Source organism: Rattus norvegicus, chromosome 11 (assembly GCF_036323735.1).
Source record: "Rattus norvegicus strain BN/NHsdMcwi chromosome 11, GRCr8, whole genome shotgun sequence".
Taxonomy (NCBI): Eukaryota; Metazoa; Chordata; class Mammalia; order Rodentia; family Muridae; genus Rattus; species Rattus norvegicus.
Window position 1 is genome coordinate 94,902,854 of NC_086029.1, and position 24,671 is coordinate 94,927,524.

Genomic DNA, 24,671 nt, shown 5'->3' on the forward strand with positions numbered 1-24,671 from the left:
CGCAGAAGTCCTGCCGCTCCTGGGCCCTCCCCCACGGGAGCCCAGAGGCCTTATACAGTTTCCTCTTGGGCCAGGGATGTGGGCAGGGGTGAGCAGTGTTGGTGGTCTCTTCCGCTCTGCAGCCTCAGGAGTGCCCACCTGACCAGGCGGTTGGGTCTCTCTCTCACCGGGTCTGGGAGCAGAGAGCTGCTGCGGGCCGGGATCCGCGGGTGTGGGACTTCCGGTAAACACAGACCGTGCCTCCTAGAGAAATTCTGCTTCCGTGTCCCAAGCTCACCAGGCAGCTTTCTTGCAGCAGAAAATTTGGTCTTACCTGTGGTCCCGAGGCTCAGGTTCGCTCGTGGGGTGCTGCCCAGGGGCTCTCTGCAGCGGCAGCAACCAGGAAGACCTGTGCCGCCCCTTCCGGGAGCTTCAGTGCACCAGGGTTCCAGATGGTCTTTGGCTTTTTCCTCTGGCGTCCGAGATGTGTGTGCAGGGAGCAGTCTCTTCTGGTTTCCCAGGCCTGTCTGCCTCTCTGAAGGTTTAGCTCTCCCTCCCACGGGATTTGGGTGCAGAGAACTGTTTATCCGGTCTGTTTCCTTCAGGTTCCGGCGGTGTCTCAGGCACAGGGATCCTGCCGCTCCTGGGCCCTCCCCCACGGGAGCCCAGAGGCCTTATACAGTTTCCTCTTGGGCCAGGGATGTGGGCAGGGGTGAGCAGTGTTGGTGGTCTCTTCCGCTCTGCAGCCTCAGGAGTGCCCACCTGACCAGGCGGTTGGGTCTCTCTCTCACCGGGTCTGGGAGCAGAGAGCTGCTGCGGGCCGGGATCCGCGGGTGTGGGGATATAAAGCTGTTTTAAGTGACAGATACTTGTACTTACTGATAAGGTATAACATAATATTTCATATATATGTGTTATATAATGATGCAATTATGTGATTAGTCTGATTATCAAGTGCATGTTTAGTTTCTTAGGATGAATATATTTAACATCTTTTCCCTTAAGATATATACACATATACTGCATTTATCTGTGGCATAACAAACCAGGATCTCTTTCAATTTAAACACATTAGGATGATTGTCAGATTCTATGATTTGTGTATTGTAAGGATTGTATTAATGTGTACTTTGATCAACTGTAGCTAGTAGGTTTCCATACTTTAAAATCAAACAGTATTCAATAACATTGTCTTCTTTTATGACAACCATACATACAGGTTGAAGTAGTGATTTCTGACTCTTTATCTTCTTAGAACATTTCATGACTTTTATACTGTCCCATATTCAACGCAGTTTAGCATGTGTGTACTCTATTCATCATTTGAAATGTATATAGTCCAAACTACATCAGGGTGTAAATATAAAACACACAAAAGGTTTTGAGGAGTGCAAATAATGAAAGAAAAATATATGAACAAAGAATATCATATGAATTTTGAAGTATCAACTGGCAATTTTTGCCATAATATTAATATTTGTACACACAAAATGTATATACACAATATTTACAGTACAATAATCTGTTAATATTTATCACTGATATTATCGATTATAACATTAAATAAACATGTGAACATTAAAATAGTATATAATAATAAATATATTATTCTAACTAGTAATGAATCACCAGAAAGTAATTACATTTATGTGGGATACATTATATTTTTCATAGATGAAACTGCTCTATGACATTCCCCAAGGGAGCTTAAAGAGGGGTAGAGAATGAGTGGTTAAGGTTTTGTTGAAGAAAAACTACCAATAACTCTTGTCATCGCCCCTAGGACCTCCTTATTCCTCAGGCTGTAGATGATGGGGTTGAGCATGGGGGTGAGGATAGTGTAGAAAACAGCCAGAATCTTATCCTCTGTAGGGGAACGAAGACTTCTAGGTCGAAGATAGGTGTAGACAAATGGTGCATAGTAAAATGTCACCACAGTTAAGTGAGTTGAACATGTGGTGAAGGCCTTTTTCTTTCCCTCTTTGGAGCGCATATGGAAGACGGCAAAGAGGACCCGACCATAGGATGCTGTGATGCCAAGAAAAGGCAGCAGGAGAAATAGACTCGTGCTCACAAACACCATGTACTCATAAACCCAAGTGTCCATACAGGCCAGGGGCAACATGGCTGGAACATCACAGAAGAAATGGTTAATGGACCTAGAACGACAGTAAGGAATATGAAGGGCATAGACAGTGTGTGCTAAAGAATTGATGGAGCCCAATATCCATGATCCTATGATCATCTTCACACACATTATTTTGCTCATGCGAATGGGATAATGAAGGGGATGGCAGATGGCCACAAAACGATCATAAGCCATGGAAGCCAGAAGCAAGCCCTCAGAGCATGCCATAGTCAGGAAAAAAAAAGACTGCACTCCACAGCCCAGAAAGGTAATGCTTTTGTGGCCAGAGAGGAAGTTAAATGCCATCTTGGGAACAGTGGTAGAAATGTACATCAAGTCCATGAGAGAGAGCTGGCTCAGGAGAAAGTACATGGGGGTGTGAAGCCTTGGGTCCACCCGAATGAGGTGGATCATTCCTGAGTTGCCACACAAAGCCAGAGAGAAGACAAAGATGATGAGCAGCAAAAGTAGGAGGCCAGTTTGGTTCTGTGGAAGCAACCCTAACAGAGTGAAATCACTTGAGTTCTGACTCCATTTCTCCATGAAAATGAATATCTTTATATTTCTTGAAGAGTGACCTGAAAGCAAATACACTTAAATGAGATATAACAGGAGATTAAAGAGGAACTGGCTTGTACTGAATGTTTATACTGAATTATTTTTCTTCCAGTACCATCATTCTGTTGAATGTATTTTAAGATCTGCACTGAATGTTCCTTACATTTACTTCTGGTCATGATGTCAATTCAAAGTTGTGGCAACATGAGTAAGACGGCTAACACATTTCCTACTAGTAACTCCACACAAGCTCATTACTTAACACAAGTACGGACTTTCCGTTTCCCTTTCACCCCGTCTTCTGCAACACTGACCTTTCTGGCTATCCTTCTTCAACTGACCTTATATACATTCCAGTGATCAAACACAAGGAGTAGTTTTTACAATTATTCAAATATAGTAATTAATCACCTGGTATTTCATGAGTACAATAAGAGACTTTATTATAAAATATAGGAATATACTTACAACTATCTAATGAGAAAATACTGATGATGAGAAATGCATAGGCAGGAGTAAAAATGAGATGGTAAGCGTCATGTATCCTCTTACTATATTTTAAAATAAATATTTATGACTTGATAGATAAATATAAAGCCTAGTTAAAAATCATCACAACTACGTTACACTGATGCTTTTAAAGCATTGTTTATTAACTCGGTCAACATCATGAACTATGTAGCCAAAATTAGAATAACAAAGTCAGACACATGGTCTAATGGTGTGTAATGATGTTTTTGTATGGAGAAACCCGAGTTAGACAAAGGGATAGAGAAGGTTGAAATGGATCCTTTGGGGGCCACAATGTACAAGTGTAATATAAATAGGACTTTGTGAGGTACCCTATTCAGAATTGTGAACAAGGGGCAGGGCTCAGGTATGGGGTGGTTGATGAGAACAAGTAGAATTGTGGTTAAGAAGGGCTGAAATCAATTGTGTAAAAGCTTATGTACTTATGCTTTGGGGACACTGTGTACAGGTATCATGTAAATAGGTACCATGTAAATAGGCCTTTTTGAACTCCCCTACTCAAAGAGATGAACAAGGAACAGAGTTAGGAGGGAGAGTTAATGAGGACCAAAACAATGAGACAAGTGCTTGTGAAGGGCAGGTGTGAGGGCAACTGTTTAGGAATATGGAGGGGAAAAATAAGGGGGATTTATAGAGGGAATACCTGTATGGGGGAGGGGGAGAGGAAGGAATTGGGGCTTATGGACAGGAAACTGGGAAGGGGAATAACATTTGAAATGTAAGTAAGGAAATATATCTAATAAAAATTAAAAAAATAAAAGTAAAAATGAATGAATGAATAAATGAATAAATAAATAAATAAATATATTTTCTATAAAAAAGGAAATGAAGACCCTGAATTCTGATCCGGATAAGCCAGGAAAACAGGGAGGGTAATATGCTCATACGCACACTTCCCATCCTTATCCAGAGCATTCTTAGTCAGAAGGGAGCTGCCATGAGGACTATTCAGAGTAGACTGGTTAGAGGGTATGAGACTATCTGGTGGCTGATCTGTATGTGAAAACAGAACCATATGTCCCTGAAAAACACTGGTGCCTGGGCACATTAGGACCGTGTGTGCCCTACCTGGATATAGGCTCCAGTCTTATGATTCATTGATGTCTAGCCCCCAAAACTGAAAATACTTACAGCAGAATCTGACCTGTGTGATTGTTGAGAAGAATAAAACATTATCCTTAGAGATGATAGATTATTATTGTTCACACTGACAAAACTGAGAACATCATTAAAAAAAAACAGTCTTCAGCATCATGTCTTGTGAATAAAAAGTGACTTTTAGGGGAACTTCCTTTTACTTCCTTGAACATGGGTTTAGCTATACAGGAAGGAACATTATACCATCCTTTAAGGATGTTTTACTAATAGCCAGCTTTGGGCACAGAATCTTCCCTAAACTTACATTTCACAGGCTTGAATTCTATGAAAGGGTTGCACAAAGGAGCCAGGGTATATGCTTTCAAATCCCTTCCCAGTGGTCACAAACAGGCTTGCAGGATAGTTAGAACAGTAACTACTTTATTTCCAATGTTAGAAACTCATTTTGTCACATTGTACTAGAGCTATGATCAGGAGGCTAGATACCTGTGATTTGAAGTTTTAGGATTTTAGATATTGAGTCAGAGCCAAAGATATTTCATATATTCCCAGACAATTTCTTTATTGGGTCTGGGCATTATTTAATATATCAGACTCACGGGAAGAACCACTTTCTTAGTTAGATTTTAGTGTTAAAAATGGTCCAGTGGTTGCAAGGTTCATGTACTCCTTGAGCTCCTTGATCACTCCAAAAGACGTGGAAAACAATGTTGTTTAAAGCTCTGTCATAAAGAGCCCTACTATATAGGAGTGCTACAAATGCACTATTCTGGATTAATTTTGCAAAGTTACAGGTATGTACACACGCAACGGGGACACTTAGCTAGCTGGAAATCTACAGAGCACAAGACCAACAGGGTACTGACCTCTGCTTACTCTTAAAAATTACACGGAATACCAGAGACTATGATCCTCTGCATTTAGCATACATAAGGATCTTAAGAAAATCTACCTTTTTGCTCCACTCAACATACCTTTTGAGAAACCTCAAGACCAGAAAAATTCAGTCTTTCATTTAAGATCACAATCTTCAAAACAGCACACTGTAGAGTTTAAGTATGTTTGCGTCGTTTCTCTTCCATTCACATTCTCTGTGCAGGAGAAAAGAATTTTTTTCATAACAAGAAAACAGCAATTTCAGAACACCTCCCCTGTTTACAAAGAAATTGTTGTTCTTTGGAAAGTTTTAGCATATGTCTTTACTCACAAAGAGTGCCATGTATGCAATCCTACATCAATCCAAACCTCTGTTTCCTGCCGAGGAATCTTTTTTGTCTGCCAAAATTCTGGGAAATGAATTTTGGAGAATTATTTACTAATTATCTTACTTATGATGATGAAACCAGAAAGAATTTCATTTCTCTTTCTGAAACATTGCATACTCATTGCATGTTCAGCATATCTTTCAGTTTTTAGTAGTTGTTTGTGTGAAACTCAAGGGATATTTCATATCTATTTCTCAGCATTTTAGTGATGAAATATAGAATGGCAAAATGCTGTATTTTATATGTGCTACCTTGCAGCACCATACCATAGATATTCTTTTTTTCTTCTAATTGATCCCTCATGTCTAATTCTACAGAGACAAAAAGCTTTTGGTCATTTCCCTTTGGTTGGTCTGAGGTCATTCAGTTCTGAACTTAGAGAAGCAAGTACATAACAATGAACTTACCTACTATCACAGGGTGTCTGAAAATAGAATATGATTGTATACCATATTATTTCAGAATATTACTTGAGAGCTGAAGGTTATTAGACAAGATATGTTAAAGTCCCTCATTTTAAAAGTTTGGACCCCAAAGGGGTACATAATAGATAAGCTGAACCACTGTTTTAGACCTAAACTCTATGTCACAGGTTGATATGGAGTTCTCATGATACTGAGATTATTCAGACTCAATCCAGGAGGACAGGTCCACCAGTGATTAAGAAACCAAGTTGGTAAAATTTTATCGCAAATCAAAACTTGTGGCCACATACATATACAGCCACCCAATTAGACAAGATGGATGAAGCAAAGAAGTGCAGACCAACAGGAGCCGGATGTAGATCGCTCCTGAGAGACACAGCCAGAATACAGCAAATACAGAGGCGAATACCAGCAGCAAACTACTGAACTGAGAATAGGACCCCCGTTGAAGGAATCAGAGAAAGAACTGGAAGAGTTTGAAGGGGCTCGAGACCCCATATGTACAACAATGCCAAGCAACCAGAGCTTCCAGGGACTAAGCCACTACCTAAAGACTATACATGGACTGACCCTGGACTCTGACCTCATAGGTAGCAATGAATACCCTAGTAAGAGCACCAGTGGAAGGGGAAGCCCTGGGTCCTGCTAAGACTGAACCCCCAGTGAACTAGACTGTTGGGGGGAGGGCGGCAATGGGGGGAGGGTGGGAGGGGAACACCCATAAGGAAGGGGAGGGGGGAGGGGGATGTTTGCCCGGAAACCAAAGAATTATTATTAAGTATTAAATAAATTAAAAAAAACAAATAAATCCTTTTTTTAAAGGCCAAAAAAAAAACACACTTGTGGCCAAATATTTGAATCTACTATAATTAATTACCATCTTAAGAACAAACTCAAGGAGGTATGCCACCCCCTTCTACAGTGTTTATGCAGAAACAGAAGTGAGTTGTATTGAGAACTGTATTATCCTGCTAACCCACATATTGTGAAAATAGATTAGTAAACATTTAAAGCTATTTAAGACATTTATGTCCAAGTTTATACATTATAAAATAGATATTATTTAATAGCACTGAACTCAATAAGTATCACAACTAATGTGACTGAAATGACATGTAAACTTTTGTCATTTGGTTCTGTTATCGTTATAGGTGGTAGTAAGAATGTTATAAATGTATGTAGACATTATTGATCCTCACTATGTATGCATGCTCAGGTTTGAAGTAGTAACAGTGTTCAATACTGTTTAATACAGTGTTCTGCTGTGCTGAATCCAACCCCTGTACTCTGTATGTGGCTCATCTTTTCTCACCTCTGTCTTTTCCTGTCCCCTGAGATGTTAGAGCATCCTCCAAACATATGGATAGTATTTGTTTACTATAATTGTGGTGTGGAAGTGACTCTTCATCTTTTTCTGTGTGTAGAGATAGAAGATATGGTGGTGGAGGGATTATGGATAGAGTTTTTGAAAGCTATAATCAACAAGGCTATGAGGAAAACAAATTATTCTGGCATGGTGTTTCCATGATACCATGGACTTGGAATGAGGGAGAGATCTTTTGGTAGTGTATTAGTGACAACTGTGTTTTGGTGTTCTAGGTAAAGTGGTCCTGAGATAATATTATCAGCATAGGGAATCTTCATAGGGCATATGCTGATTAAGAGATGATACTGATGATCCAACAGAGATGCAGAAGATTGATATTCCTATAGGTATGTACAAGATATTTAGTTTGAATAGTCACTAGATTATAGATTATGAGAAGAAGAATATTAATAACTGACATTTTTGAATGAGGAAATCTAAGGAAATTTTGGAATGTTATAGTTTTGTATTTTCACTTCTATGTAAAAGAAATTTGTTCACTGATAGTTCATATTCTTTTTTTGGAACATAGGTTGGTACTGAATTCAGTGATATTTTCCTTTTTTATGTAATTGAGGCTGGTCTTTAGTTCAGTGTTTTACTGTTTCTTCCTTCTATTTTATGAGGTCCTCAGCGCGCGCACGCGCACACACACACACACACACACACACACACATATCTTGACAAACATTGAAATTATTCATGATGTTCATCAACAATCCAGTGAAGTTGAGTTTCTTCTCAGAGGGGCACATGTTGAAAATATCAATATATTTCCACTAATATCAAGAATAAATGGATTTAACAGATATTTATCTTACATTTCATCCTAAAAGAAAAGACTATACCTTCTTCTCAGCACCTCATTGTACTTTCTCCAAAATTGACCATGTAATTGGTCACAAAACAGGCCTCAACAGATACAAGAATATTGAAATAATCCCACTAACTCTATCAGATCACTGTGGACTAAGGCAGATCATCAATAATAACAAAAATGACAGAAAGCCCATATATACATGGAAGGTGAATCTATTCAATGATAACTTTGTCAAGGAAGAAATAAAGAAAGAAATTGAAGACTTTTTAGCATTTAATGGAAACGAAGGTACAACATACCCAAACTAATGGGACACAATGAAAGCAGTGCTAAGAGGAAAACTCATAGCTCTGAGTGCCTCCAAAAGGAACTGGAAGGATTGTACATTAGCAGTTTGACAGCACACCTAAAAGCTCTAGAACAAAAAGAAGCAAATATACCCAAGAGGAGTAGAAGGCAGGAAATAATCAAACTCAGGGGTGGGATATGAACCAAGTAGAAACAAAAAGAATTACACCAAGAATTAACAAAACCAGGTGCTTGCTCTTTGAGCAAATCAACGAGGTAGATAAACGAATAAGAATCCTAACCAGAAGGCACAGAGAGTGTATACAAATTAACAAAATCAGAAACAAAAAGGCAGACACAACAGAATCTGAGGAAATTTAAAAAAAACCATCAGATCTTACTACAAATGCCAAGAAAACTAGAAAAATCTGGATGAAATGGACAAGTTCCTAGACTCATACCAGATGCCAAAGTTAAAATAGGATCAGATAAACCCTCTAAACAGTCCCATAACCCCTAAATAGAAGCAGTTATTAAAAATCTCCCAACCAAAAATAGAGGACCAGATGGGTTTAGTAGAGATTTCTTTTTTTTTTTTATTAACTTGAGTATTTCTTATATACATTTCGAGTGTTATTCCCTTTAACGGTTTCCAGGCAAACATCCCCCTCCCCCCTCCCCTTCTTATGGGTGTTCCCCTCCCAACCCTCCCCCCATTGCCGCCCTCCCCCCATAGACTTGTTCACTGGGGGTTCAGTCTTAGCAGGACCCAGGGCTTCCCCTTCCACTGGTGCTCTTACTAGGATATTCATTGCTACCTATGGGGTCAGAGTCCAGGGTCAGTCCATGTATAGTCTTTAGGTAGTGGCTTAGTCCCTGGAAGCTCTGGTTGCTTGGCATTGTTGTACTTTTGGGGTCTCGAGCCCCTTCAAGCTCTTCCAGTTCTTTCTCTGATTCCTTCAATAGGGGACCTATTCTCAGTTCAGTGGTTTGCTGCTGGCATTCGCCTCTGTATTTGCTGTATTCTGGCTGTGTCTCTCAGGAGCGATCTACATCCGGCTCCTGTCGGTCTGCACTTCTTTGCTTCATCCATCTTGTCTAATTGGGTGGCTGTATATGTATGGGCCACATGTGGGGCAGGCTCTGAATGGGTGTTCCTTCAGTCTCTGTTTGAATCTTTGCCTCTCCCTTCCCTGCCAAGGGTATTCTTTTTCCTCATTTAAAGAAGGAGTGAAGCATTCACATTTTGATCATCCGTCTTGAGTTTCGTTTGTTCTAGGGATCTAGGGTAATTCAAGCATTTGGGCTAATAGCCACTTATCAATGAGTGCATACCATGTATGTCTTTCTGTGATTGGGTTAGCTCACTCATGATGATATTTTCCAGTTCCAACCATTTGCCTACGAATTTCATAAACTCGTTGTTTTTGATAGCTGAGTAATATTCCATTGTGTAGATGGACCACATTTTCTGTATCCATTCCTCTGTTGAAGGGCATCTGGGTTCTTTCCAGTTTCTGGCTATTATAAATAAGGCTGCGATGAACATAGTGGAGCACGTGTCTCTTTTATATGTTGAGGCATCTTTTGGGTATATGCCCAAGAGAGGTATAGCTGGATCCTCAGGCAGTTCAATGTCCAATTTTCTGAGGAACCTCCAGACTGATTTCCAGAATGGTTTTACCAGTCTGCAATCCCACCAACAATGGAGGAGTGTTCCTCTTTCTCCACATCCTCGCCAGCATCTGCTGTCACCTGAGTTTTTGATCTTAGCCATTCTCACTGGTGTGAGGTGAAATCTCAGGGTTGTTTTGATTTGCATTTCCCTTATGACTAAAGATGTTGAACATTTCTTTAGGTGTTTCTCAGCCATTCGGCAGTCCTCAGCTGTGAATTCTTTGTTTAGCTCTGAACCCCATTTTTTAATAGGGTTATTTGTTTCCCTGCGGTCTAACTTCTTGAGCTCTTTGTATATTTTGGATATAAGGCCTCTATCTGTTGTAGGATTGGTAAAGATCTTTTCCCAATCTGTTGGTTGCCGTTTTGTCCTAACCACCGTGTCCTTTGCCTTACAGAAGCTTTGCAGTTTTATGAGATCCCATTTGTCGATTCTTGATCTTAGAGCATAAGCCATTGGAGTTTTGTTCAGGAAATTTTTTCCAGTGCCCATGTGTTCCAGATGCTTCCCTAGTTTTTCTTCTATTAGTTTGAGTGTGTCTGGTTTGATGTGGAGGTCCTTGATCCACTTGGACTTAAGCTTTGTACAGGGTGATAAGCATGGATCGATCTGCATTCTTCTACATGTTGCCCTCCAGTTGAACCAGCACCATTTGCTGAAAATGCTATCTTTTTTCCATTGGATGGTTTTGGCTCCTTTGTCAAAAATCAAGTGACCATAGGTGTGTGGGTTCATTTCTGGGTCTTCAATTCTATTCCATTGGTCTATCTGTCTGTCTCTGTACCAATACCATGCAGTTTTTATCACTATTGCTCTGTAATACTGCTTGAGTTCAGGGATAGTGATTCCCCCTGAAGTCCTTTTATTGTTGAGGATAGCTTTAGCTATCCTGGGTTTTTTGTTATTCCAGATGAATTTGCAAATTGTTCTGTCTAACTCTTTGAAGAATTGGATTGGTATTTTGATGGGGATTGCATTGAATCTGTAGATTGCTTTTGGTAAAATGGCCATTTTTACTAAATTAATCCTGCCAATCCATGAGCATTGGAGATCTTTCCATCTTCTGAGGTCTTCTTCAATTTCTTTCCTCAGTGTCTTGAAGTTCTTATTGTACAGATCTTTTACTTGCTTGGTTAAAGTCACACCAAGGTACTTTATATTATTTGGGTCTATAATGAAGGGTGTCGTTTCCCTAATTTCTTTCTCGGCTTGTTTCTCTTTTGTATAGAGGAAGGCAACTGATTTATTTGAGTTAATTTTATACCCAGCCACTTTGCTGAAGTTGTTTATCAGCTTTAGTAGTTCCCTGTTGGAACTTTTGGGATCACTTAAATATACTATCATGTCATCTGCAAATAGTGATATTTTGACCTCTTCTTTTCCGATCTGTATCCCTTTGATCTCCTTTTGTTGTCTGATTGCTCTGGCTAGAACTTCAAGAACTATATTGAATAAGTAGGGAGAGAGTGGGCATCCTTGTCTAGTCCCTGATTTTAGTGGGATTGCTTCAAGTTTCTCTCCATTTAGTTTAATGTTAGCCACTGGTTTGCTGTATATGGCTTTTACTATGTTTAGGTATGGGCCTTGAATTCCTATTCTTTCCAGGACTTTTATCATGAAGGGGTGTTGAATTTTGTCAAATGCTTTCTCAGCATCTAATGAAATGATCATGTGGTTCTGTTCTTTCAGTTTGTTTATATAATGGATCACGTTGATGGTTTTCTGTATATTAAACCATCCCTGCATGCCTGGGATGAAGCCTACTTGATCATGGTGGATGATTGTTTTGATGTGCTCTTGAATTCGGTTTGCCAGAATTTTATTGAGTATTTTTGCGTCGATATTCATAAGGGAAATTGGTCTGAAGTTCTCTTTCTTTGTTGTGTCTTTGTGTGGTTTAGGTATAAGAGTAATTGTGGCTTCGTAGAAGGAATTCGGTAGGGCTCCATCTGTTTCAATTTTGTGGAATAGTTTGGATAATATTGGTATGAAGTCTTCTATGAAGGTTTGATAGAATTCTGCACTAAACCCGTCTGGACCTGGGCTCTTTTTGGTTGGGAGACCTTTAATGACTGCTTCTATTTCCTTAGGAGTTATGGGGTTGTTTAACTGGTTTATCTGTTCCTGATTTAACTTCGATACCTGGTATCTGTCTAGGAAATTGTCCATTTCCTGAAGATTTTCAAATTTTGTTGAATATAGGTTTTTATAGTAAGATCTGATGATTTTTTGAATTTCCTCTGAATCTGTAGTTATGTCTCACTTTTCATTTCTGATTTTGTTAATTTGGACACACTCTCTGTGTCCTCTCATTAGTCTGGCTAAGGGTTTATCTATCTTGTTGATTTTCTCAAAGAACCAACTTTTGGTTTTGTTGATTCTTTCTATGGTCCTTTTTGTTTCTACTTGGTTGATTTCAGCTCTGAGTTTGATTATTTCCTGCCTTCTATTCCTCCTGGGTGTATTTGCTTCCTTTGGTTCTAGAGCTTTTAGGTGTGCTGTCAAGCTGCTGACATATGCTCTTTCCTGTTTCTTTCTGCAGGCACTCAGCGCTATGAGTTTTCCTCTTAGCACAGCTTTCATTGTGTCCCATACGTTTGAGTATGTTGTATCTTCATTTTCATTAAATTCTAAAAAGTTTTTAATTTCTTTCTTTATTTCTTCCTTGACCAGGTTATCATTGAGTAGAGCATTGTTCAATTTCCACGTATATGTGGGCATTCTTCCCTTATTGTTATTGAAGACCCAGCTATACCACTCCTGGGCATATACCCAAATGATGCTCTAACATTTAGCAAGGACACATGTTCCACTATGCTCATATCAGCCCCATTTATAATAACCAGTAGCTGGGAAGAACCCAGATTCCCCTTAACAGAGGAATGGAAACAGAAAATATGGTACATCTACACAATGGAGTACTACTCAGCTATCAAAACCAATGACTTCATGAAATTCATAGGCAAATGATGTAACTAGAAAATATCATCCTGATTGAGGTAATTCAATCCTTACCTCCATGCCCCCCCGAAAAAAACCACACATGGTATGCACTCACTGATAAGCTCGAATTACTGACAATACAATTCACCGAACACATGAAGTTCAAGAAGGTGGATGACCAAAGTGTGGATGCTTCAGTCCTTTTTAAAAGGGGGAGCACAAATATTCATGGGAGGAGATATGGAGACAAAATTTGGAGCAGAAACTGAAGGAATGGTCATTCAGTGCCTTTGCCACCTGTGGATCCAGCCTATACATATACAGTCACCAAACCTAGACAATATTGATGAAGCCAATTAGTGCATGCTGACAGGAGCCTGATATAGCTGCCTCCTGAGAGGTTCAGTCAGAAGATGACAAAGATAGAGGCAAATGCTAGCAGCAAACCATTGAACTGGTAACAGGCACCCTATTGGAGGTGTTAGAGAAAGGATTGAAGGAGCTGAAGGAGCTTGCAACACCATGAGAACAATAATACCAACCAACCAATGCTTTCACAGATAATTACCAAAAAAGTACCCATGGCTCCAGCTACATATGTAGCAGAGGATGGCCTTGTTGGTCTCCAATGGGAGGAGAAGCCCTTGGTCCTGCCAAGGCTGGACCCCCCCACAAGTGTAGAGGAATGCCAGGACAGGGAGGCAGGAAGGGATGGATGGTTGGGGAGGCGGAACACACTAATAGAAGGGGAGAGGGAAGTCATAGGGGACTTATGGATGGGAAAACAAGAAAGGGAGTAACATTTAAAATGTAAATAAAAAGATATCTGATAAAACAAGAAAGTATGCAGCTAAAACAAGCATGAAAACCTGTAAAGAACTTACAGAAAAATAAACAAAATACTTTAAATATCTATGAATAAACTTAATGAAAAAGAATGTGAAAGAGTTGTATAATATTAGAATTAATTTTCTGGAAATTATCATTATATAAAAATGGATCGGGGTTGGGGACTTAGCTCGGTGGTAGAGCGCTTGCCTAGCAAGCGCAAGGCCCTGTGTTCGGTCCCCAGCTCCGAAAAAAAAATGGATCATTTCCAGAAAATTAATTCTAAGATGTTCATCGTGGAAACAGAAGAAATCTTCCTAATATCCATATGAGTACAAAAAACTCTGAATAGGCAAAATACTCAAAGAGAAAAGAAAATCTATGCTGAAGGGATTACAAGACCAGACTTCAACATATGTTACAAGTTTACAATAATAAAAAAGGGTGCTACTGATGCAAAAACAGACTTGTAGATCAATGGAACAGAATAAGTTACTAAACATGAGTATATATAATAATAGTGATATTTGCCAAAAATGCACTGGAGAAAAGTCAGCATCCTTTAAATTGTCCTTAGAATAAACTGGATCTCTTCATGTAGAAGAGTGAAATTAGACCCATGTCTATACTTTGCACAACAATCAACTCTGAATGGATAAGTCTTTAATGTGAAGCCTAAAATTTTGAGAATGCTAGGAGAAAATGAGATACAGGTATGAAAAAGGGGTTCCTGAACAGGGTCCATTTGTCCAAGATTTAAGGCCAATAACTGACAAACCTGAATTCCTTCTGTACAATAAGGGAAACTGACACAATCTGCACAGTTTTGAAATGAACTGACTGAGACAACTGGGAATATTGAAACCATAGATACCCATACAGAAAAGCTGGGACTGGGTGCTTTGTTCTGTAATGGACCTGGGTCAAAACCACCTGAAAGTTCAGCTTGATACTCTATCCAGCATGAAGAAAGAAGAGTACATTAATGAATCTTAATAGGGTGGCAGTCTTAGATGGAAGTCTTCATGGAGGAGAAAGTTGTGGTAGATGATTTCTGTATACACTGATCCTAGCTAAAGGCCAACTACATGTAAACCTTCATACTTGAATCACAGGAAGGCTTTCCCATTCCTCTGAGTCTGACAGAGAGAAGGGTCTGTCTGCCCGCATGTCTGAGGTATTAGGGTCCTTAATATGGCCATGTTCATATCAATGTATAATGCATATTCATTCAGGACTTCATCTGTTCCCTGAAGAACATAATCAATCAAGTGAAAAGAAAGCCTTGAGAATGAGAATCTTTGCCAGATAGACATATAATAGAGGGTTAATAAAACTACACAGAATTTACAAGACTCTAAATCAAGTAAACAAACTATCCAGTGAAAATAAGAGTATAGACATATTCCGAATGACATAGGTCCCCACAGAATCTTGCATTTGAGCTCTTATTCCATGGTTGGTAACACTTAATGAGGACATTGCATGTGTGATTGAGATAGAGCACAATGGCGTTGCTTAGAATAAATTGGATGTCCACATGTAGAAGAATGAAACTAGACCCATGTCTCTCACCCTCACTGTATCTCTACAATCTTTAGTTCTTAAAGCCTGAACCTACTTGAGCTAAGCTTTGGTGATGCAGCCTGGCCTCATGTGGACAACCTGCAAAACTTCCTCCTATCCCAGACTTCAGTGAAGCCGATAGACCAAACACATCCCTGCATTAATCAGATAAAGTATATCTCCATCATTAACAACCCCAAACTGTCCATCATCATCATCTCAGGTGTTCCTTGAGCCAAACCCCCTACACAGGACCCTAACTGACATGGACAAAACAACACATGTCCTCCCCTACAGCTGCCTGTCACTCTTTAACTCTAGGCAAAAGTTTGATGACCTCAAGAAAAGCAAAGCAAAAGACAAAGTGAATAACTTACTCTTGATGTTCAGATTTCATGGCAAAAACAAAGGTATAAGGAAAAAATAAAACAAAACAACATAGTACTCCTCCAAAATTCAACAAACTCTATATGCATTTTTTACCAAGGATGACTTAGATGAAATTCAAAACATGAAAATCAAAATAAAGTATTATATATTTAAAGGGTTTAATGAATTTAGAGACCACAAACACACACACATGATTAAATTAAGAATACGGAACTAAATTGATTGCTGCTAAAGTAAATAAAAATGGATGAATGAAATAAGAAAGTCATTATAGGATATGGAAATATAATTCAATAGAGATATAGAAATTACTAAATGCTAATTGCTAGAATTACTAAATGCTAAAAATTACTAAACTGAAATGAAGCTGGAAATGAAAAATGAATAAGTCAAGTTTAAGGGTAAGTACAAATTCTCACTTACAGATTGACCAAGTGGAAGAGCTCAACGAAAAGGCAGAGAAATTGGTAACTCAGCCAAAGAAAAATGAAAATTAAAATAGATACTTGAACAGAATATATAGAATCTTCTTAAGCACCATGTAAAAACATGCTTAAGAAAAACAAATAATTCACTTCAAGTTACAGGTATAGGTAAAATTTTTTAAAAAAATAAAATCTCAATAGCCTCGGGAAAAAGTAGCTAGAATCAATGACTGGGACTATATGGAATTCAAACACTTCTATATACCAAAGAAACACACACACACACACACACACACACACACACACACACACACACACACACACACTTATAGAATGGAGGAATTCCACAATTCATAGAGTTATTGAAATGCTCCCAAACATATATTTCTAAGAAAACATACTTATGGAGTCAAACATTTTCTCAAACTGTGCCTATGTATATTTCTATCTTCTTTTTATTTGAGCCATTTTCATAAAGAGTTTTTGTAAGAATATGATAAAATACAAAGAATCAATTGAGACAATTTTGAGATGTCAAAACCCAGACTGGATTATATACAAACAGAGTTTAAGGAAGAAATGGAATCTAAAAAGGGAAACAATGTGAGTCAAACAAGGATGATACCAACAAAACATACCAGACTGGATTGGGGAAAAAAAAACATGAGGCCTCATTCCTACAGAAAGAACTACAGGGTACTGAGTAAAGGTGAGAGCAGGAGACGTGTTTCTGACCATGATAGATCAAAGTGATTCATTTTGTGGTGCTGAATAGTCAGCCTTATAAACAGACAGACAAGTAACATTTCAAAGACTCAACATGTTTATATATATCTAAAGAAGAGTTGGGAAAGACATACAGGAAGGATGGAGGGAATGGAGAAATCTCAAAATAAAATACAAATGGTAGGAAATATTAGCTGAATAAAAAAAATAGTCATCGTATAGAAATATCAAATGCCTGTGAACATACGAAGAGTAAGTCCAATGGTGCCTCAGTGACTCTACTTGGCTTAAAACTTTGAAAGTGACTGATGAACAATATTCTATTTACTGTGCATAGGATGAAACACTCAAGGATTTTACCTAATGAAAACGAGAGGTTAAATCGCTGCACTTTACCTATTTTTATGAACTTCATATAGAGTTCAGAAATACGATATAGAAATTGAAGATATAGTCTAATGCATACATGACTAAGAGACAGATGAAACAAAGAACTGTGTATCATTCACTAATAAAATGAAGCAGCTCTTAGTGATAAAACAGTAGAATCTGCCTCTGTCTCTACAGCCTGAGGAGGCACCACACGGCTGCTTCTCATTCCCTGTGCCACCCCCTTCTATTATTGAGGTTGACACCCCTAGAGCCAGAGCCTGTGCTAAGGGTGGGTTGGGGGGGTGCTTCTTGACCTGGCACCTGGGGCAGCGCTGGCTGCTGGCTGCTCTGGGGTCTGCCCTGAGGAAGGTGTGCAAGGCAGAGGGAAGACAATATTCTCAGGGTTGCTATCCTGTATTATAGGGTGAAGAGGTGCAGCTTCCTGCTTCCATTCTCCTGTCCCCAGGACTGACTCTGTTTCTGTTGGTGAGGAAACATTAGCAAGGGGAAAGAGAAAAGACTTACCCCAAAGTGGCATGTTGGTAACCAAATCATTCTACACTACTTTATAGGGGACTTGATCAGGGTGCCTCTGAGCCTTTGAAACAAACATATCAGTCTTCTACTGATAATGCCATTGAAAGACAGAGGGTCCCCTCTGGTGGCCAGCCAACATCAAGAGTTGGCCGCACTGAACTGCAGTAAGTAGTCATTTTCCCTTTAATCACATCTACCGAGAGGTTGTGTGGCCCTGACTTCTTTCAAATGAGCTAAAATGGTATTGAGAGGGTGAGAATTGGTCTGTCCAATAGCATCCATCGAAGTCCCATACAGATAGAAAGTAAATACCAAAAGGAACACAGTAGTCAAACAAACACACATGGAGTAGCCAAGTTGTGACTAAAACCTGAAGTGCATTCAAACATTCGGACTCTCAGACTCCCACCTTGGAAACTGAAATTGACGTGGGGAGATAGTAACTGATTGTGAGGCTCCTCTTTCTCTACGAACCCCAACCCCCTGCCCCTAACGGGTGACCGATTCACCCTCAGAGGTCAGGAACGTCTTCCTCCAGTGCTTCCGCTCTTGGCCAATCTTGGCCACTTATACTGTAAGGCCTTTCTCAAAACAAAAGTGATAACGGAGAAACAAGGACAATACAGAAATAGTGAACATTCACTGGCCAGCACTAGACTCTCTGGGTCAGGGATCCTGGGGATCTGCTGAGGAGTTCTGCATGAGTCTCCGCAATGTTATGCCAACAATTCCTGAACCCCACAAGAGACACCTGGGACCACAACTCTAACGCAAGTACATGGGAGTCTTTCTTATTCAAGTTTGGACTCGGGTCAAAAACTCCTTGCACAACAGGTTAGAAATTGAATGCTTGGGTCTTGGGGCTTAGGGCTTATATAGGGAAAATGCACATAGGGGGCTTTCAAGCCTTGGCATTACATGATTGGGTAAAGGGGTAAAAGAATGTTAACCTTCAAACTGATAATGTTTGTTCAGACAGCAAGGAGAGACCAAACATCTAGAAAGAGGCATCTTTCACCTGGGAAAGAGTAAGTCGTCCTGTTACCAGGACCAGTCTTTTCCTGTTGTTGCAAACTGGCCACAGCTGTTATGTATATTTCTGGTGGCTGGGAATGCTTGGTGGTCTCTTTCCCAGAGCTCAACTGTGGGGGCCTTATCACTCCAAGGACATTAATTTTCTGCTTTCTCCAAGGGCAGGTGACAGCAGCCTTTCCCAAGGTTTTCTAAGGTTTCCCAAGGTTAGCATCTTAAAATAGAGTTTCAAGAACAGGATGGAATCGGTCCTGCTGTTCCTTCTTTGTCCTTACAAAAGCAAGCTCTTGAATTTAGAGCACTGAATTCTGAGATAACATGGGTAGCTGGTGAATAACCTGTGGGTGAATCTATGCATCACTTTTATTGTATTAGTGGTTGCTCACAGGAAAGAAAGCAGGTGCTGTTCTTGGAAAGCATGCCCAAAACGGTTTAGCTCTTTGCCTTTTACCAAACCATGACATTATTGTTTTTATTATTTTTGTTTTGCTTTTTGTTTTATCTTTTTAATGGACACTCCAGTAATTATTGCCATATTCAGAAAAAAAGCCAATAAAATTCAACACCTGCTTTCTTTTATATATATATATATATATTATATATATAAACTATATATAAACTATATATAAAATATAAAATATATAAAATATATATAATATATATATACTTTACATTTCAAATATTATTCCCTTTCCGGGTTTCCCAGCCATAAGCCCCCTAGCTCATCCCCTTCCCCTCATTCCCCTCTCTAGCCACCCCAGATTCCAGCCCTTCCCCATTCCCCTGCACTGGGGGTTCCAGCCTTGGCAGGAACAAGGGCTTATCCTCCTTTTGGTGCTCAACAAGGCCAAACTCTGCTACATATGTAGCTGGAGCGATGGGTCTGTCCATTTGTAGTCTTTTGGTAGTGGTTTAGTCCCTAGAAGTTCTGGTTGGTTGGTACTGTTGTTCTTATGGGTTGCAAGCCCCTCTCAGCTCCTTCAGTCCTTTCTCTAATTCCTCCAACAGGGACTACATTCTCAGTTCAATGGTTTGCTGCTAACATTTGCCTCTGTATTTGACATGCTCTGCCTGAGCATCTCAGGAGACAGCTATATCAGGGTCCTATCAGCATGCATTTATTGGCTTCATCTGTATTATCTAGTTTTGGTGACTGTATATAAATGGGTTGTATACCCAGTTGGGGCAGGCTCTGAGTGGCCATTACTTAAGTCTCTGCTCCAAACTTTTTTTCCATATACCCCTATGAATATTTTTCTTCCACCTTTTAAGAAGGACTGAAGTATCCACACTTTGGTCATCCTTCTTGTTGAGCTTCATATGGTCTGTGGATTTTATCTTGGGTAATTTGAGCTTTTGGGCTAATATCCACTTATCAGTGAATTCATACCGTTTGTATTTTTTTTTTGTGAATAGGTTACCTCACTCAGGATGATGTTTTCTAGTTCCATCCATTTGCCTATGAATTTCATGAAGTCATCGTTTTTGATAGCTGAGTAGTACTCCATTGTGTAGATGTACCACATTTTCTGTATCCATTCCTCTGTTGAAGGGCATCTGGGTTCTTTCCAGTTTCTGGCTATTATAAATAAGGCTGCTATGAACATAGTGGAGCATGTGTCCTTGTTGTATGTTAGTACATCTTTGGGTATATGCCCATGAGAGGTATATATGAGGTATATGCCCAGGGTCTTCAGGTATTGCCATGTTTAATTTTCTCAGGAACCTCCAAACTGATTTCCAGTATGGTTGTACCAGTTTGCAATCCCAACAACAATGGAGGAGTGTCCCACTTTCTCCACATCCTTGCCAGCATCTGTTGTCACCTGAGTTTTTGATCTTAGCCACTCTGACTGGTGTGAGGTGGAATCTCAGGTCTGTTTTGATTGGCATTTCCCTGATGACTAAGGATGTTAAATGGTTCTTTAGGTACTTCTCAGCCATTCGATATTCCTTAGCTGAAAATTCTCCATTTAGCTCTGTACTTCATTGTTTAATAGGGTTATTTGATTCTCTGGAGTCTAACTTCTTGGGTTCTTTCTATATCTTGGATATTAGTCCTCTATTAGATGTAGGATTGGTAAAGATCTTTCCCTAATCTGTTGGTTGCCATTTTGTCCTAATGACAATGTCCTTTTTGACTTACAGAAACTTCATACTTTTATGAAGTTTTATTTGTTGATTCTTGATCTTAGAGCAAAAGCCATTGGTGTTTTGTTCAGGAAATTTTCCTTAGTGCCCATGTGTTCGAGGCTCTTCACCACTTTTTCCTCTATTAGTTTGAGTGTATCTGGTATTATGTGGAAGTCCTTGATCCACTTGGACTTAAGATTTGTACAGTGTGATAAGAATGGGTCAATTTGAATTGTTCAACATGCTGACCTCCAGTTGAACCAGCACCATTTAATTAAAATGCTCCCCCCCACTGGACTGTTTTAGCTCCTTTATCAAAGAACAAGTGACCATAGGTGTGTGGGTTCATTTCTGGGTCTTCAATTTTATTCAACTGATTTTCCTGCCTGTCTTTGTATGGATATTATAGAGTTTTTATCACTATTGCTCTATTATACTGCTTGAGCTCAGGGATGGTGATTCCCCCAGAAATTCTTTTATGGTTGAGGATATTTTTAACCATCCTGGGTTTTCCGTTATGAATTTGCAATTTTTTCTTACTAAGTCTATGAAGAACTGAATTGGAATTTTGATGGGGATTGCATTGAATATGTAGATTGCTTTTGGCAAAATGGCCATTTTTACTAAATTAATTCTGCCAATCCATGTGCATGATAGGTCTTCCCATCATCTGACATCTTCTTCAATGTCTTTCTTCGGAGACTTGAAGTTCTTGTCATCCAGATTTTTCACTTGCTTGGTTAGAGTAACACCAAGTTATTGTGTAGATGTACCACATTTTCTGTATCCATTCCTCTGTTGAAGGGCATCTGGGTTCTTTCCAGCTATTGACTATTATAAATAAGGCTGCTATGAACATAGTGGAGCATGTGTCCTTGTATGTTGGTGTCCTATGTTGTATGTTGTATGTTGTATTATTTGTGACTATTGTGAAGGGTGTCATTTCCTCAATTTATTTCTTGGCCTCTTTATTATTTGAGTAGAGAAGGCTACTGAATTATTTGAGTTAATTTTATACCCAGCCCCTTTGCTGAAGGTGTTTATCAGGCTTTGTAGTTCTCTGGTAGGGCTTTTGGTGTCAGTTAAATATACAATCATATCATCTGCAAATAGTGATATTTTGAGTTCTTCCTTTCCAATTTGTATTTTTTTGACTTCCTTTTGTTGTCTGATTGCTCTGGATAGAACTTTTGGTATTATACTGAATAATTAGGGAAAGAGTGAGAGAAACCTTGTCTACTCCCTGATTTTAGTGGGATTGCCATAACTTTCTCTCCATTTAGTTTGATGTTGACTACTGTTTTGCTGTATATTGCTTTTATTATGTTTATGTATGGGTCTCGAATTCCTGATCTTTTTAGGAGTTTGATCATGAAGTGCTGTTGAATTTTGTCAAATGGTTTCTCAGCATATAATGAAATGCTGTTTTTTTTTAATATCATGTGTTTTTTTTTCTTTGAGTTTTTTTACATAGTGGATTACATTGATGGATTTCCACATATTGAACCATCCCTGCATCCCTGGAATCAAGCATACTTGATTATGCTGGATGATCATTTTGATGTCTTCTTGGATTCTGTTTGTGAGAATTTTATTGAATATTTTTGCGTCGATATTCGTAAGGGAAATGGTCTGAAGTTCTCTTTCTTTGTTGGGTCTTTGCATGATTTAGGTACAAGCATCATTGTGGCTTCATAGAAGGAATTGGGTAGTGCTTCTTCTGTTTCTATTTTGTAGAATAATTTGGATAGTATTGGTATTAGGTCTTCTATGAAAGTCTGATAGAATTCTGCACTAAACCCATCTGGTCCTGGGCTCTTTTGGTTGGGAGACTTTTAATAACTGCTTCTATTTCTTTAGGAGTTATGGGATTGTATAAATGGTTTATCTGATTCTGATTTAACTTTGTTACCTAGTATTTGTCTAGAATATTGTCCATTTCCTCCAGCTTTTCCAGTTTTGTTGAGTGTAGGCTTGTGTAGTAGGATCTTATGATTTTTTGGAATTTCCTCAGATTGTGTTGTTATATATTCATTTTCATTTCTGATTTTGTTAATTTGGATACTTTGTGTACTCTGGTTAGTCTGGTTAAGGGTTTATCAATCTAGTTGATTTTCTCAAAGACCAGCTCTTGGTTTTGCTGATTCTCTGTAAAGTCCATTTTGTTTCTACTTGGTTGATTTCAGCCCTGAGTTTGATTATTTTCTGCCTTCTACTCCTCTTGGGTGTATTTGCTTCTTTGTGTTCTAGGGTTTTTAGGTGTGCTGTCAAGATGCTAATGTATGTTCCTTCCTGTTTTTGTTTTTTGTTTTTGTTTTTGTTTTTTTTAGACACTTGGAGCTATGAGTTTTAGTCTCAGTACTACTTTCATTCTGTCTCATAGTTTGGGTATGCTGTGCCTTCATTTTCATTCAATTCTAAAAAGTCTTTAATTTCTTTCTTTATTTCTTCCTTGACCAAGTTATCGTTGAGTAGAGCATTGTCCAACTTCCAGGTGTATGTGAGCATTCTGTTGTTATTGTTGCTATTGAAGGCCAGCAATAGTCCATAGTGATTTCATGGGATGCATGGGATTATTTCAGTCTCTTTGTACCTGTTGAAGGTACCATGAGGTGCTGAGAAAAAGGTATATTCTTTAGTTTTAGGATGGAATGTTCTATAAATATCTGTTAAATCCTTTTGGCTCATAACTTCTGTTAGTTTCACTGTGTCTGTGTTTATTTTCTGTTTCCATGGTCTGTCAATTGATGAGATTGGTGGTTGAAATCTCCTACTATTATTGTGTGAGGTGCACTGTGTGCTTTGAGCTTTAGAAAGGTTTATTTCATGAATGTTGGTGCCCTTGCATTTGGAGCATAGACATTTAGCATTGAGAGTTCATCTTGGTGGATTTTCCCTTTGGTGAATATGAAGTGTCCTCCCTTATCTTTTTTGATGACTTTTGGTTGGAAGTCAATTTTATTCAGTATTAGAATTGCTACTCCAGCTTGTTTCTTCAGACAATTTACTTGGAAAGTTGTTTTCCAGCTTTTTACTCTGAGGTAGTGTCTGTCCTTGTCTCTGAGGTGTGTTTCCTGTAGGCAGCAAAATGCTTTACGTATCCATTCTGTTAGTCTATATCTTTTTATTGGGGAATTGAGTCTACTGAAGTCAAGAGATATTAAGGAATAGTGATTGTTGTTTCCTGTTATTTTCATATTTAGAGGTGGAATTATGTTTGTGTGTCTTTCTTCTTTTGGTTTCATTGCAAGGAGATTACTTTCTTGCTTTCTCTAGTGTGTAATTTCCATCCCTGTGTTGGAATTTTCCCTCTATTATCCTTTGTAGGTCTGGATTTGAGTAAAGATATTGTGTAAATTTAGTTTTGTCATGGAATATCTTGGTTTCTCTATCTATGTTAATTGAGAGTCTTGCTGATTATAGTAGTCTGGACTTGCAATTGTGTTCTCTTATGATCAGTATGACATCTATCCAGGATCTTCTGGCTATCATAGTCTCTGGTGAGAATTCTGGTATCATTCTTATAGGTCTGCCTTTATATGTCATTTGACCTTTTTTTTACAGCTTCTAATATTATTTCTTT

The 24,671-nt window shown here is 38.9% G+C and overlaps 1 protein-coding gene across 1 annotated transcript; it reads right to left on the minus strand.

Moving 5' to 3' along the window:
- Nucleotides 1–1,711: 1,711 nt before the first annotated feature.
- Nucleotides 1,712–2,650, minus strand: Or2l13 (olfactory receptor family 2 subfamily L member 13). Its single transcript, NM_001000042.1, has one exon. It carries the CDS (start codon nt 2,648–2,650, stop codon nt 1,712–1,714), a length of 939 nt encoding a protein of 312 aa, NP_001000042.1.
- Nucleotides 2,651–24,671: the final 22,021 nt, after the last annotated feature.

Coding starts and splice junctions, on each gene's coding strand:
- Or2l13 (NM_001000042.1), bottom strand. CDS start 2,650: ATGGAGAAATGGAGTCAGAACTCAAGTGATTTCACTCTGTTAGGGTTG.